The following is a 16,191-nucleotide window of genomic DNA, read 5'->3' on the forward strand; positions in this document are numbered from 1 at the left end:
ACGATACTGACCCAAATACCAGAGACATGGTTTCCTACAACTGCACTTAAACACAGATTGTGGGTCAAGTGTAATGATGCTGTGATGCAACTTGGGCAGACAAGAGGCTTCCCTGCTTTCCTTGAGAGTCAGGTTACTGAGGGGCTGGCAAATACCCAGACTCGGGCTTTGCTTTTACTTTAAAATGATAAATCGAATACATGTTTTATGTTGTTAATTTGGACCTGTGGTTAAACATGCAAGTTGGTGCTGTTCTTATTGTTCTCTTTGCATTCTTAAAATACTAAATACGTGTTGGGTTGACCAAAATAATTTTTCAGGGACCACTTTCATGTAGATCATCTTTCCCTTCAATAAAAATGACACCCTTCAAATCAGAGCTGGGTAAAAATTGACTTCAGTTTGGTCAAGAACGAGCCTTGTCATATAAATCTAATTTCACCGAGGAATGCTAAACCCTGTGAATCTAATTAAATCTGATTACTCTCAAAGAGCAGGGCCAAAATTTTAATTGTACAGGGATTTTTTTTTAAAAGTATTTCACTGATTTAGGACCTATTTGGCTGAACTTTCTAAATGCAGCTTATCAAGGTATGAACATTTGGGATAAATAAGCGTCCAGCGCTGAGAAATGTTTCTACTTCAGTAAACGGGTAAGAATATTAAATTGCACAGATATTTGCTTAAATAAAAAAGATCAACAACTCGTTCAACATTCTGATTTGGTTTGATATCCCTTATTAATGCTATGTGCTCACTTGCATGTAAGTACAGAAGGATGAGTATATACAGTTTGGTTACTGAACATAATTCCAATCCACAAGGGAACTAAAGCCGAAAGTGTTGCATCAGTCACTGAGGGCGCCCTGTGGGGTGCCCCACCCATCGCCCTTGGCATTCAGTGTGTCCGTACCTGCCTAAGGCTGCACCCTGTGGCATCCTGCAGTGACCCTCATCCAGGCTGGGCTGGCTGTGCCGGGGAGTCAAGGTTCCAGAGCAGTGTCCCTCCCCCAGTCAGTAAAGAACAGGAGTTGGTGCTTAAATCCCCAGCACCCTTGACCCAGGAGGAAAACTTGGAAGCAGCTTCCCCTGTCTCCTAGAGGGGCACAGATGCTTAACCTGCTCCTTGAACTCAGCCTGCGCTGGGGCCTTCCCTCACCTCCTCCTCAACCAGCATTCCCTGGGATCACCTCCCAAATCAACTACTTGCTCAGGGTTAGCTTCTGCGGGGCCCAAAACTAAGACACAAAATAAGACAGGGGAGAGCAAGAGGCAAAGCTCTAATCCATTGATTTGATTAAATTCAAAGCTATAAATGAGGGCTCTATCTCAAACTGAAATGTTTTGGAATACTTTAGAGCAACCTTTAAAGACAATGGGAAGCTGGTTACTTGCTAACTTAAACAACGTCAAAAGGATATATTATTCTCAATAGTCTTAGATCTAAAAACGAAAAATACATAAATACATTTTTGTAGGAAAATATTAGCTGGAACCCAAAATGGAGCCCAATGGCCCTTGGGGTTTCATTCACTGAATGACAGTAAGTAGCAGGTTTCTATGGTAATTGAAGTGAAACATGCAGGGTAAATATACTAAAATAAAATTACCTTTATCCTTTTTCCACTAGGGCATTAGACAATCCCAAAGTAACAGAGAAGTGTTCTTTCTAGCATCCCAAAGTGTGTCTAGAGTCTATGTGGCCAGTCGGCTCAGAAATGGGCAGAAATCTCTACTTTCAGTCTAGTCAACAAGCAGATTGTGCTGAATGACAGAGAAGGAAATCAGTAGAGGGGGAAGGAGGAATGGAGGCGAGCCGGGCTGCCCTACCTATACAGACTCTCCCATTGGGGGCCAGGCGCAAGCCCGAGGACGGACACAGACAGCGCGGCCCCTCCTCCGTGTCTTCGCAGGCGTACTGGCAGCTCGTCACGGCACACGTCCTGGAGTCTGAAAACGTACGCAAGCGTTAGCCTTCTCCTCCCGAGCCGATAAAAAGCCCTCAGTGAGAAAGGATCTCTGCATTCTAGGACATTCGGTGTCATATATGGGATGTATTACAGGATGAGCATCACTGTCTGAGGCCCAAATGGGTCTGGGCAAGGGTGGTGTCTTGGTGGCGCCACGGTCTCTTCTGTGGGCCAGTGTGTTAAATTTGCCTGTCTTTAGGTCGGGCAGGCACCCCTTGGTTACCAAAGGCTGCATCCTCTCTCCTCTTGTACATTCTCTCATCACGCCTTTATGTCACCCGGCTGGCCTCTCTAGGCGGAAATGCAACCTCTGATGGAGATCATCAATCTGAGTCGTCAGGGGGACAAAATCCATTCTACAGATCTCTCCATACATACCCAGCCTCAACGAGAGCCACTCAAGTCGCGAGACCTGGTCATTTCCATGCCTGTATTAAAACGTGGCAAATATGACTGACTGGCTACCCCAAAGCCATCCTGGACCCCTTTTCCTCTCGCCACTCCCATCACTGAGGCTGGAAAGCCAGTTACTTGTCTTCATCCCAGCTTCCCTTGCAGCAACGATGGGTGGCCATAGGACCCAGCTGTGGCCAAAGAGATATAAAGATAAGTCTGCTGGAGGGAGCGGGGCTTCTGGAAAAGATGCTGCTGCATGATGAAAGGGACAAGAGTGAAAGAGTCATTCATTCACTGGCATCACTCCTCTCCCCTTTGTCAGGCCTCCCTTAAATGTATGTGTGATGTCTGGAGCTGGGGCAGCCATCTTGTGACTACGAGGTCACAAGCATGAGCATAAAATCAGTACCCTGAAAATGGCAGAGAGTGAGTCCTTACTGAGCTGTTCTGGAACTGCCTGCCTCCAGCTTTTTAGGTAAATGAGATAATTTAGGTGGATTTTTCTGTCACTTGTTGCTAAACACAACTTATCTCACAAAAATGCATTTCCTTAGCAGGAGTCTACAATATATGGATCACAGGTGTCTCCAACAGGGAAGTGCAGTGAATACGCTCTCCCTTTATCCAGTGCCATCCATAATATGCCGATCACCCAGCGGGACAAAAGAAACTGCCAGGAACCAAGTGAAATAAAATCAGGAGAGGGGTCCGGGGCTCCCCGGATGCTTTGAGCTCTAAACAGGGAGGCCCGAGCAACCCTTTCATATACGGAAATAGACAAAGAAGGTACACACATCAAGGTAATATAACAAACACCTACCAATGATAACATTTCCCCTTTATTCTCTCTTCTCTTTAGTTGCCTTCTTTTAAAATTAGTCTTCAACATTTACCTAATCCTGTCCTTCCATTTGGGAAAACATACCTTTTTTGGCACTGATTGGGCTTTCATGGAATGTTTCAAAACATCCATTAGCATAGATCTTTTAAAAAATGTTAAGCGATCACTATAAAAGCCTAGATAGTGGTTCCCGTGATGGGGTATGGAGGGGCGGGTTCTGGTAAAATTCCCCTTGGTAGTGGTTACATGGGTGCTCGCCTTATAAGAATTCATTCAACTACATATTATGTTATATATAACATCATATATATTATATACATATTTGTCTCTTATTTATAACAATCAGGATTTTTAAAAAGATTTCGAGTGTCTGCTTTATCTCTTAAGCCTTCTTGCCAACAGAGGATCTAGGTGACTGGTGGTGTTGGGGCCCTTTGCCAAGGACGGAAAACACAAGGACAAGCCAGGGGAGCAGCAAACCATGCACTAGCCAAGACTGTGTAACTGTCGCAAAGTCCCAGATGGGCTAGGGAGTCCATAACTCTGTAACCCTAGGAAGCTAGCAGCAGCCATAAGCTTCCAGGTTTGGTGGGGGCTACGGTACAAAGGAAAGAGAGATGGGAGGGGGGAAGAGGGGAGGAAGGGAGACAGGCAGGGAGGGTGGGTTTGCCTTTCAGCTGCAATATTAAACCTGATTTGCTCTGGATAAATGAGTGGGTATACTCTTACCTCCCACGGGACATAGGTTTCTCTTTATCACAGAACGGCTTTTCTTTTTCGGGAACGTGAATCGGAATGTTATTTCCAACGAGAGTCACTAATCTTTGAGCATGGGGCAAGGGGCGTGAGAAAGGCAGCTGGTGGGAAGAACTGATGTCCCAAGATGGAATTTAAACGTTATCACCTCCCTAAAACAACATGCTTATTTTCATGAAGAAACCCCATACGCGCTGCATATATAGAGAGATAGAATTTATTTTTCTCCCCAATTAGCCTCTTTCTTTAAAAAGCAGCTATCCAGAATAGGCAAATCCAGAGAGACAGAAAGCAGATTAGTGGGTGAGGTGGGGGGGGGGGGCTGGCGAGGAAGAATGGGGAGTGATTGGTAATGGGCACAGGGTTTTCTTTTGGGGTGATGACGATGTTCTAGAATTAGACAGTCGTGACAGTTGTACAGCATTGTAAGTGTACTAAATGCCACTGAATTGTACGGTTGAAAATGGTGAATTTCATGTTATATTTATTTTACCATGATTTAAAAAAAAAAAATCTAGTCTATGACAAACATCTAGTCTACGGCAAACATCTAGTCTCAAAGGATGAGCGTGAGCAGCCTGGCCATTGGAACTTACTCGCACATGTGGCATCTGGCATGAGCATGTGGCCGCCGAGGCAAAAGCACTTGTAGCTCCCGTGCGTATTCACACACCGGTGTTGGCACGGCCGGGGTTTTACTCCACACTCGTTTACATCTGCAGGGGGCAGGCAGAACATGAAGAGAGGCTAACTGGATCAGGAAACATCAAGATGGAGAGTTGCATTGGCTTCCCTGGATCCCACCGGTGGGGGTGGGTACACAGGGCAATGACTCACCTCTTCTCCAATCATCAGTAAAACCCCATTCTGAAGGACTAATGACGATGTGGGGGCAAACAGGACAATCATGCACCGGCAGAGGGGAGGCAAATGGGCACAACCACTTTGGAAAACTCTTTGGCAGAATCTACTGTAGCTAGAGACACGGATACCCATGACCTAGCGATTCCACTCCTGACTAGATCCCCAACGGCAACGTGGATGTGCGCCCACCAAGAAAACACGTACTAAAATGATCACAGTAGCAGTATTCTTAATAGCCCCAAGCTGGAAAGAACCCAAACATCTCCCAACAGAGGGCAGGAGGGATGACTTGTATACTCGTGCGAAGGAATACTACACAGCAATGAGGCTGAACACACTATAGCTCCAAGGCACAACGGATGAAGCTCACAACCACGAGAGTGAGCGGAAGAAGCTGGAGACAAAGGAGTACGTTAAAAATCAGGCAAGGGGCGCCTGGCTGGCTCAGTCAGTGGAGCATGCAACTCTCGATCTCGGGGTTGTGAGTTTGAGCCCCACATTGGGTGTACGGATTACTTAAAAATAAAATCTTAAAAAAAAAAAAAAAAAAAGCCAGGCACAGGGGCACCTGGGCGGTTCGGTCAGTTAAGTGTCTGCCTTCCGCTCAGGTCATGATCCCAGGGTCCTGGGATGGAGCCCCATGTCGGGGAGTCTGCTTCTCCCTCTGCCCCTCTCCCCATTCATGCTCTCTCAAATAAATAAATTAAATCTTAAAAAAAAAGTCAGGCACAACTAATTTGTGGTGTAAAAGGTCAAGATAGAGCTCCTTGGGGGTGGGGGGCAAGTCACTGGAGGGGAGCAGGAGGGGTCTCCAGGAAGGCTACTGAGTTTCTGTTTCTTGGTTATGTGTGGATGGATTTGAAAATTCATTGAGCAGTACACTGTTGATATGTGCACAATTCTGTGTGTATAATACTAGAATAAAAGGCTAGAAATACAATTTAGATACCTTAGCCTTTAGTACTGTCCCAGGCTGCCTATGACAGGTGCCCACAGCGATGCCTCCTTTCAGTTGTTCCTGTTTTGGGCAGCCCCACACCGACTAACTTGTGTTGGCTCACACCCTTCCAGAGGGAGCCCTGACAGGCAGCTATCGGTGGTGAGGCTGTAGGACACCATTTAAGCCTGGGAGGCTACGCTCTCAATGCCAATAATGGTTATCTCCAGGGGCTAAGACTGAGGGTGACTTTCTTCTCTGTGTGTCTCAGTGTTTCCTAAAAAGAATTTAAATACTAAGAATGAATGACTTTTTGGGGCACCTGCATGGCTCAGTCAGTTGGGCGTCTGCCTTCGGTTCAGGTCATGATCTCAGGGTTCTGGGATCAAGCCCCACATGGGGCTCCCGCTCAGGCTGAGTCGGCTTCTCCCTCTGCCCCTGCCCACCCACTCATGTGCTTTCTATCTCTCTCAAATAAATAAAAATATATTTTTTTAAATTTAATTTTCTTCATTTATTTGACAGAGGGAGAGCGCATACAAACGGGGGAGGGACAGAGGCAGAGGGAGAAGCAGGCTCCCTGCTGAGACAGGGGAGCCCAACAAGGGACTCAATCCCAGGACCCCGGGATCTTGATCTGAGCCGAAGGCAGACGCCCAACTGACTGAGCCACCCAGGTGCCCAAATAAATAAAATCTTTAAAAAAAAAAGCGATCCTGGGTAGAGGAGCTTATCTTTGGAAATGTGGTCAGTGTGGGTACCTCATGGCTTAACTCCTTCGAGGAAGATACAGAAAGGAGAAAAGAGTCAAATTCTGTGTAAGACCAAAATTCAGCAGGGAAACAGGCCAAGCGTACCCTTGAAAATAGAGGAGTGGCTGCTTTCGCCTCTGACAAGAACCTTGTACAGGAATTTTCTGACGTCTTAGTGGGACATTTGAAAGCTCTTCGTCCATTGCTTATCCCCTCCACTCTACCTTCTCCCGCATGGGTTCTAACCCCTTCAAAAGGGGGAACTGGAAAAAGCGAATTGGACATTAATGGCAAATCCAGGAATACCCCATCCCTTGGCCCTAACTCAGAGGTGACTCATTCGTCATGTGGAAGAAGGATTTGGGGGGAAAGACAGCACAGGGGAGGGCTGAGGCCTGTCACCATTAATGGATAAGGACTTTGCTCATGCCACCCAGGGGCCAGGAAAGCTGCGGGAGGGAACAGAAAGTCCCGAAACTGAGCCAACTAGACCACTCCCTCGACACTAATATTTTACCGGGAATTGAAAACCAGCATGAAAAATATCTTCTCTCTTCCAAACCTCTGCAGAAGATATGTTGGTACAGAATCCAGGACGATACAGAGAAACAGGTTTTCTGGTGTGAATCCCCTCTGGTAAGGGACGTGCTGGGTCATTACTTACGAGAGCACAATCCTTGATGCGCCTCAGTCAAGCAGGTGGGTGAGGTTCTCAGAAGCACCCTAGGGTGCTGGCCTCTTCTGGTGGTGGGACAGCAGAGACTCAGAGAGTCCCCTCTGAGCTGCAGGGCTGGTAGCTATTTCAGTGTATGCGGCCAACCTCGGGGCTTGGCAGTGAGGCCTGGGGGTGGCACAGTGGAGTGGCTGCCTGCCCATCTCTGGGACTCCATCCTTCCCTCCAGAAGCCCGGCAGCCCCAAGGACAGCTGAACTTGATGGGCTGCTCTCAGCTCAACTGCATTATCGGACTGTGGACACTTAATTACAGCAGGCTTCTTCATGCCCAGGTCTCTTGGCCTCAGCCAAGAGTCAGACCATTCTCTGCGGTGGGGGCCGCCCTGCGCACTGTAGGAGGCTGAGCAGCCTCCCTGGGCTCCAACCACCGGATGCCAGGAGCACCCCCAAACGTCTTCAGACCTTGCCAGATGTCCCCTGGGGTAAGGTTCCCAGATTGAGCAAACAGAAATACGGGATGCCCAGTTAAATTTGAATTTTAGATAATTAACTGATACTTTTTTAGTAGACGTGTGTCTCGTGCAATATTTAAGACCTACGCACTCTATAAAATTATCTGCTGTTTCTCTGCAATTTAAATCAGAACTTGAGATCTATATTTTATCTGGCAACTCTTTCTGGGGAATAAAATTGCCCAAGTTGAGAACCACTGTGCTCAACAGTATAAATACACTCTTCAATATCTTCGGATAAACAGCTTATGATAAGTCCTAAAGTACGTTTTAAAATATGTCAATTATAATAAAAACATGCATGTCATTCAACCCAACAATTCTATTTTCAGACGTTTATCCTATAAAAATACTCAAAGGTGCAAGGATATGTGTAGAATGATGTCTGACTTAGCACAGCTTGTAATGGCGAGAAATTGGAGACAAGGTAGGCGAGAGTGGTTAAACGAAGTATTTTTTACACAAACGATAAAAGCGTTTGCATCGGGGCTGAGGATACAGCCTTAAGAAGCACGAGCTAACTCTGTATGTGCTGACCCACACATGCAGTAAGAACGGACCGACCCAGAGAAGGGCCCTTCAGGGATTGAGGACAAACTGTTCACACTAGTTCAAGGAGGGACCGGGGGGGGGGGGGGAGGGGGGGCGGAAACTCCCACTTTTTAATTTATATCCTTTTGCATCTTTGGGGGCTTTTTTCAGTAAAAACTATGCATTACTTTGGTAGTGGAAAAACACGATGAAAATCATTTTAGAAAAAAAAAGTTATTTGACAGGAGAAAAAAAAGGCCTTTGATCTGGCATCTTAACAACAATATTGGAATGACTTTTATATTTTTCTAGAAGAGACTGATTGAGAGACCTAGGTCTGAAACCCTTTCATTTGAAGATTCGACTTACAACCTACAAAATGGCGGGCACGGGAGTGTTTGTCATCACAAACGCTGCTGCAATGATTGCATAGCTTCTGAGAGCTCTGGGGTACGTTTGTATTTGGACCCCAGCGTGTAGTACTGACCTTGACTGCAGGTTTTCCCGGTGTATCCTGGAAAGCATCTACATTTGTTTGGTCCCACACACGCACCAAACTTGCATCCAGGTTCACACGTAGCTGTGGAAGGGAAAGGTGTTTTGACGGTAAAAGAACAGGAGTACGAGCTTATCCAAGTTTATCATAACTTTGCTTAGCACTGCCATGCCTCCAAGTGACATTCAAAGGAAAACAAAGCCTCCCAGACCACAGTCAGCTAGTTTTGCATATAAACACAAAAACATTTAATAAAAGAAGTGCAATGTGGGAGCTGGAAGGGACTCCAGAGCCATCCTGGGTCAAGTGCCAAGGTCCTCCTTCTTTCTGTCACTGGCCTCTTTTTTGTCTTCCATATTTTCTCTCCTAGTTCGCTTTTGAATGATCAAACTCTATTTTTAAAGCTGTGTGTGATCAGTCAAAATGATGGAGCCACAGAGGGCAGGCAGGGAGGTGCAACTTCCAGCCCTAAGGATGGGAACTAGAAGCATCATGAGGAGGCAGAGGATGGCGGCATGAGGTGTTTCTTCTGGGCTGTTGTGGTTTTTTTTCACTTCTGTATCCAGACGCCTGACACAAATCGGGCACTCCATAAATATCTGTTGGGTGAAAGAAGGGATGGGAGAGACACCGAGAATAGCAAGTTTGAGGGGGTTGGGGGCAAGAAGAAAGAGTCAAAGGTGATGGGATGTTTGAGTCTGGCCCAAAGGGGGGAGGTAGGGCGAAGAGACGGTGGATAGGACGAAAGGAATAGGGGAAAAGCCAAAGAGAAGGAGGGGAGCAGACAAAAGAAAAATGAATGAGAGAGGAGTCTAGAGGGAGTCAGGAGCCCTGAGCAGCTTCTGGATCTAGTAGGAGCTCAGGAACTGGCCAGCGCCTGAAAAGATGACTCAGCAATGACTCAGCCAGCAATGCCGTCTACTTCCCTTCCTGTTGAGTCCCTGGCTCAACCCCAGCATCTCCCCCTTGACCCCAAACCCTATTCTTTGTTAATGTTCACATTTATCTCCCAGTCACCTGGACTCAAAATCCCATTCATCTCTATCTTCTCTTGTCCCCAAACTCATCAGTGACAACATCCTATCCCTGCTTCTACCACCCAAGTCATTCATTGAACAGACACTCATCTAGCTAATGGGAATCATGCTGCCCACAGATACCTGGGATATTACACTGCACCTGCCCCCCCCCCCGCACCCCGCCCCCTCCCTGCCCCTGCTTCTCCCCACCACAGCCTGTGACCTGGTGTTTAACTGATATGGGGTCTAACAGCCTAGCCCCCGCTTTCGGGGCAGGACAAAGTCTGTGGTGTAGAACTCCCTGTGGGATCAGGCTGAAGCTAGACCTCTCTTGAAACCACGTCTTTGCCTGGCTCCTTCCCCTATTCCCTCACTCCCTTACAGATTTCTCTGCAGAGCACCCTGCAACAGATGTTTGATACAAGAATCCCCTTTACAGGCTCTGCTCCTAGGAAATCTGATGTCAGATACGACATTAAACTGATATTCCAAGAGCGCGACTCCAGTCATGCCATGCCTTGCACAGAAGTCGCCAAATAATCTTTATTGCCCTTGGAATATCGTACAGGTATCATCACCATGACCCAGCTTCCATGTTAGTTTGTACCTTTGGCCTACTCTGCTCCCTACATGTAGGCAACACTGTGGTCAAACTAGATTGTCTGCTGTTCTCCAAACTGGACACTTTCTGCCCCTTCCTGTCTTGTTAGCCCCGCCTTGGGGCACCCCATCCCCACCCTCCAGTGCTTAATATCCTCCTGATCCTTCAACAGCTACCTTGCATGAGCCCGTCTTCCAGAAGCCTGCAGTGATTTCTCTGGCCATATTAGAATTCCACTCAACTTTGAGATTTCCACAAAACTGGGGCAGGCCTCGCCCATGAAATTGATCAGGCTCCATCTTACGAAATAATCAGACATATATTTGGCTTCTATCCTTCACTTCTATCTACTACCTGGTTCCCATCCCCTTCAGAACGGGGACTTAAACATTCATCTTTGTTTCTCCTGCTGCATTTAATAGTGCTGTGGATATGTTAGACACTCAAATAGTTTCAAACAGTAAATAAAGTAATCCGTATAGACCTTTCAACAGGGAAACATTTTATGGCTCTGAATAAACCATAAGTGAGAAGGTAAGGAATAAATGCTTCTCGGCAAAATTCTTTCCCTCCTGGAGACAAAAAAGAATTTTGCTTTCCAGTGTCTATTTTGTTATGGATATGCTCTTGGAGATGCAGCTTTAGGTTTAGATGTTAGAAAAATAACTTTTTTTACTTTTTTAAGCCTTGAATACCTCTGATTGCTCCCTGGAAAGTTATTTCCAATGTGGGCCAGATAGGAAAGCCAGGATCAACGCCAAATAGAACATAAGAGAAATGGCGAATAATACCCTTGCTGCTATAAGGTCAAAGCTCCAGCAAGATGTTTTCAATTTCCAGCGACCTTGGATCTGTGACTTGAACAGCCAGTCTACAGCACAGGGAAATTTAGTTTATGTCTAAAATGGCCTGAGATTTACGTGTACTTTAGCTAGAGTTCTTGTTCAGTCCTCCCTCTAACTCCTCCATCTGCAGCTGTTCATTGAGATTTGTTCAGGGACGACTCTTACCACATCTTGCTAAGTGACATACATTTGAAGGTTAATGATACAGAGCTGAGCCATCCCGCCCTGGGAGTAGATTTAGGCAGGACAGGAGCCAAGATCTAGAAAGCTCCAGCATGGAGTCAGGGCCTCTGGAGGAACGAAGGGTGAACAGATGGATGGAAGTGGAGTCCGGGAGGACTGGGGTCTCCCAGGCTGGGGTGCAACTCTGCCTGTTCGGGCAAGTGGGCATGGGTTCTCGTCTCATTACCACACAGCCCACGCTCTGGCTTAGGAATCCGAGATCTGGCAATCAGGGGCTCATCTCCCCGTTACTTGGTGCTTCAAGGAGCAGATGACTTTACCGTCAAGAAGGACCATACAAATTGGATATAATACAACAACAGATTTTAGATACAAACATCATTGCAATTTAATACCTGAACATTTCACCAGGGCGGCGGGGGTGCTGATGAGCTCTTGGGCTTGCCAAACGTGCCTACTGAGCATTGTGCTTGAACCCTCGGCACGTGCTCTTTTAAACAGCTCGCTTTAAATTCTTTCCCGCCTATGGTATTACATTGTCCACAAAAACATCAAGAATGTACCGGCTGTCTGCGGCGTGGCCAAATTGCTTTGATTTAGTTACAGAGTAGACCTTACAAAAAGCCAAAGCTCACCCTCATTTATTCACCAGAGACATGTAAGTTTTATGGCAGGAGGTGTTGAGGCTCGTGTAACTCTAAGACTCCAAATCATGCGGTCCACGTGGTTTTTGCCCCTTTCCACCTGACTGCCTTCCCATAAAAATGTGCTGTGCCTAGAAAAAGAATACAGCAACATGTAATGCCTGCACCACATGTGCTTTGAAGGGACAGGAGAGTCACTGGTCCTTTCTGAGTCAAGGGTGATTTAGGAGATATTTTCTATGCATGCCAGGTAATGAGCATACCCTTTAATGCTTACACTCCTTCCCCTCTGAACTAGGGATTAATCTCTCCATGTTGCTGACAAAGTGGAGCCTCAGCCGGCTTACATACCACACCCAAGGTCACCCACATCATTCTGACATCCCCAAGACAATGCCCTTGATCATGACACTATAGACCCAGTCAGTGTGAGGACCCACCCTCTTTTTGAATTGACAAAGCCCCAGGGGGGTGTTCTAACTTTCTTTATCTGGGGAGGCAATAATGCTCTTCAAATATTTTTTCTAGTATCTTGATACTCGTGTCATCTTGTCACCAGGTAACTGCTGGTGGAAGATTTTGCATGATACTGAGCCCGTAGGAGCCTTATCAGTGCTTTTCAATGGTTTAGAGATTCTGGATATTATCGAGTTCTGTCTTCACCTGTGGTCTATCCAGATATTTTTGAACCAGCTAGAGAGGAGGAGTTTGGGGCAGAGACAGAAAGAAGGTAGTACTGTTATTCTTACCAAAACAAGCTAACATTTCTGTGCTTTATCGAGTATAATCCAGCATGATCCACAGTAGCACCTAAAGTGTATGGGACATGTGGTTGTGCGTTTATCCTATTTAACAGATTAAGGGATTTGGTGACAATGGGTGGACAATTTGGTGACAGCTTATGGTGTCCCGGATAAAAACCCAAGGACACTGGCCTACGACTCCATCCCAGAGTGGTCTAAGTTTTCACACAATTACCTTCACAGACTCCCTTGCTGTTCCTTCTCCAGCCATAGCAGCAGGCCAGCTTAGTCCCATAGCGACAGACCCCGAGCTGCAGCGCGGACGTGGACAGCCCATGATCCTTTGGGCTGTGGGTAAAGAGTCGCATGTTAATATGGAGAACACAAAAAGGGTGACAGAGACTCTTTCCTGCCAGTAAATGAACAGGAGAGATGACAATTACCTGGTGAAATTCAATAAACCTGACCTAAGGGCTCAATTAGATCCTGAAAGCCTGAATTTGGGGTTGCCAGCCTTCTCCAATCTTTAGTGTTGTCCATTTCTCTCTTCCCCGGGGTTAAAAGAATCCGGTTACATAATCTATAAAACCAGGGCGCATGAAAGTGGCCAAGAGCTTGTCTCCAAACCCTGTCCAGTGCCAATTTTCCAGTCTGCTCTGAACAGACACAGGGGCGGTCCAGGTCTGTGTCTGCTCCAGCGCTGAGTGTGGTAATGTGACGCTCTGGCCCCGTGGTTCTGGCCCCGACAAGAGTGCTGTGCGTTTACCTCATCGGTCACCTGGGAACCACCATACAGACCGGACTCTCCACACACCCCAGACAGTTCAGAGCTGGAAGGGCTCCAGAGAGCCTCCAGCAAAGCCCTCTCGTGCCCAGATGAGGAAGCGCCAGCCCAGTGGGGTACAGCCACGTCCCCAGCAGAGCCACATGTCAGGGACTCCAGCCCAGGGTGGCTTCTCATTCCTCACTGCCTCCTAGGAACACCATTTGCTAAACTCTTTAACCGTAGAGCAGGGGTTGGCAAATGCTTTTCAGAAAGGGTCAGATGGTAAATACTGTAGGCTTTGCCATCAGGAGGGTCGAGCGGTCTCTGTCCATGCCCAAGAGCAGCTAGACAGGCAACAGTGGCCAACAGCAAACAGATGGGCATAACTGGGTTCAATAAAACTTTTATTTATGGACACCGAAATTTGAATTTAATATACTTTCCACGGGTCATGTAATATCATTCTTCCTTTGGTTTAGCTTTAACCAGTTGAAAAGGTAAAACCAGGGGTGCCTGGGTGGCTCAGTCAGTTAAGCATCTGCCTTCGGCTCGGGTCATGATCCCGGGGTCCCGGGATCGAGCCCCACATCGGGCTCCCTGCTCAGCGGGGAGCCTGCTTCTCCCTCTCCCTCTGCCTGCCGCTCCCCCTGCTTGTGCTCTCTCTCTGTCAAATAAATGGATAGAATCTTAAAAAAAAAAAAAAAAAAAAAAGGGTAAAACCAGGCTTAGCTCACAGGTCATGTAGAAACAGAGGGCCACCAGCCTTGACCTGCAGGCCTTAGCTTGCTGACCCCTGATCCAGAGACCCGAAGGAGTGAGCCTGGCCACCAAGTGCCCCTCAGCATTCTGGGCCACGACTGGACCTCACTGCACAGTTACGTACCTACTGACCTAGTTAGTAGTGGGCAGGGCTGCCACCAGCTTCCAGAAGAAAAGACTTGAGTTGTGTATTTTGTGGAGGGCTGGGATTGTTTCCTTGGGCAGATTAAATTCAATGTAAAATGGTTCCTGGGCTCTTTAACAGACAAGGAGTGCACATTTGACCATGTGCTTTCTGCTGCAGGACTGAATTCTCTGCAAGTTAATAATCCTTGGTCAACGTTGGGAAGTGCCACAGCCTTGCAGGTCCCCCCTGCGCTCTGCCTCTCCCACCCACGTGGTTCTTCAGTTAAGAGCCACAAAGATATGGTCTGGGACATTTCATTAACTGCGAACACCAAATGCAAGGATGATTTTATGATTTAATTTTCCTTAAAGGGACCTTTTTTTTTTTTCCATCTTCTGATGAAACTAATTTGGGGGATTTGTAAGTCATTTGCTCAACCATTTATTTTTTTTTAAATTTTATTTATTTATTTGAGAGAGAGAGCACAAGCAAAGGGAGTGGCAGAGGGAGAAGGAGGCTCCCTGCTGAGCAGGGAGCCCGATGTGGGGCTCGATCCCAGGACCCCGGGATCATGACCTGAGCCGAAGGCAGACGCTTCGCCGACTGAGCCACCCAGGCGCCCGGCTCAACAATTTAGAACAGGGTTTTTCAACCTCTATACAACTGACATTTGGGCCAGAGAAATCTTTGCTGTTGGGGGCTGTCCTGTGCATCTCAGCCAGGGTTGATGTACCAGCATCCCTGGCCTCTACCTACAGATGGCAGAAGCACCCACTCTCCAGCTGTGGCAGGCAAAAATGTCTCTAGGCACTGCCAACTGTCCCTTGTTAAGTTCTACTGCAAGTGAAACATTTATTCAGTACTTGCGATATTCCAAGTACTGTCTTAGGCCCGTAAAGTGATGATAAAGACCCAATCTTTACTCTCTTAAATTCCCAAACCATTATAAACAGATACACTGCAGTAGAGGACAGCATGGTAAGTATTATAATAATACAGTCACCTTACATAATCGAATCTGGACATTACTAACAATTCTGCAGGGGATACCGCAATCTTGACCCCATCTGCACATAACTAACAATTCCCAAACAAGAAACTGCAGACTACTGAACATAAAGTGTGTCGAGTAAATAAGTGCTAGTCCACACAAAATGATGTACTTAAGAATCTTTGTGTAGCATTTTTAAAATGGATATAACTCACATAATAAAATGCAGTAATTTTTAGTACATTCACTATGTTATGCAACCATCACCACTATCTAATTCCAGAACATTTCCCTCCCTCCAAAAAGAAACACCATCCCCATTAGCAGTTAGTCCCAATTCCCCGCCCCCCAATCCTCCAACCCCTGGTCACCACAAATCTACTCTTTGTCTCTGGATTTGCCTTTTCTGGACATTTCACAGAAATGTAATCGTACACTATGTGACCTTTTATGTCCAGCTTCTTTCACTTAATATGCTTTCAAGGTTCGTCCATGCTGTGGCATGTAATAGTACTCCATTCCTTTCTATGGCTGAATAACCTTCCATTGTATGGATGGACCACATTTGTTTATCCAGTCATCAGTTGATGGACATTTGGGTGGTTTCCATGTTTTGGCTCTAACGAATAATGCTGCTACGAACACTGGTGTACAAGTTTTTGTACGGACATATGTTTTCATTTCTCTCTGGTATATACCTAGGAGTGGAATTGCTAGGTCATATGGTAACCATGTTTAACTTTTTGAGGAACTGCCAGACTCTTTTCCAAGATGGCTACTCCAT

At 46.5% G+C, this 16,191-nt stretch overlaps 1 protein-coding gene across 2 annotated transcripts in view; it reads right to left on the bottom strand.

Annotated features, from left to right (window-relative positions):
* Positions 1–16,191, bottom strand: part of EGFL6 (EGF like domain multiple 6) — a 59,765-nt gene that overhangs the window by 25,597 nt on the left and 17,977 nt on the right. For both annotated transcript variants that reach the window (XM_027608562.2, XM_027608560.2), the window contains exons 2-5: positions 13,000–13,112; positions 8,721–8,813; positions 4,560–4,679; positions 1,831–1,950 (exon numbers count right to left, since the gene is read on the bottom strand). In XM_027608562.2, the coding sequence (XP_027464363.1) occupies positions 1,831–1,950; positions 4,560–4,679; positions 8,721–8,813; positions 13,000–13,112 (446 nt within the window). The remainder of the gene's footprint in view (positions 1–1,830; positions 1,951–4,559; positions 4,680–8,720; positions 8,814–12,999; positions 13,113–16,191) is intronic.

Source organism: Zalophus californianus, chromosome X (genome assembly GCF_009762305.2).
Source record: "Zalophus californianus isolate mZalCal1 chromosome X, mZalCal1.pri.v2, whole genome shotgun sequence".
Lineage (NCBI taxonomy): Eukaryota > Metazoa > Chordata > Mammalia > Carnivora > Otariidae > Zalophus > Zalophus californianus.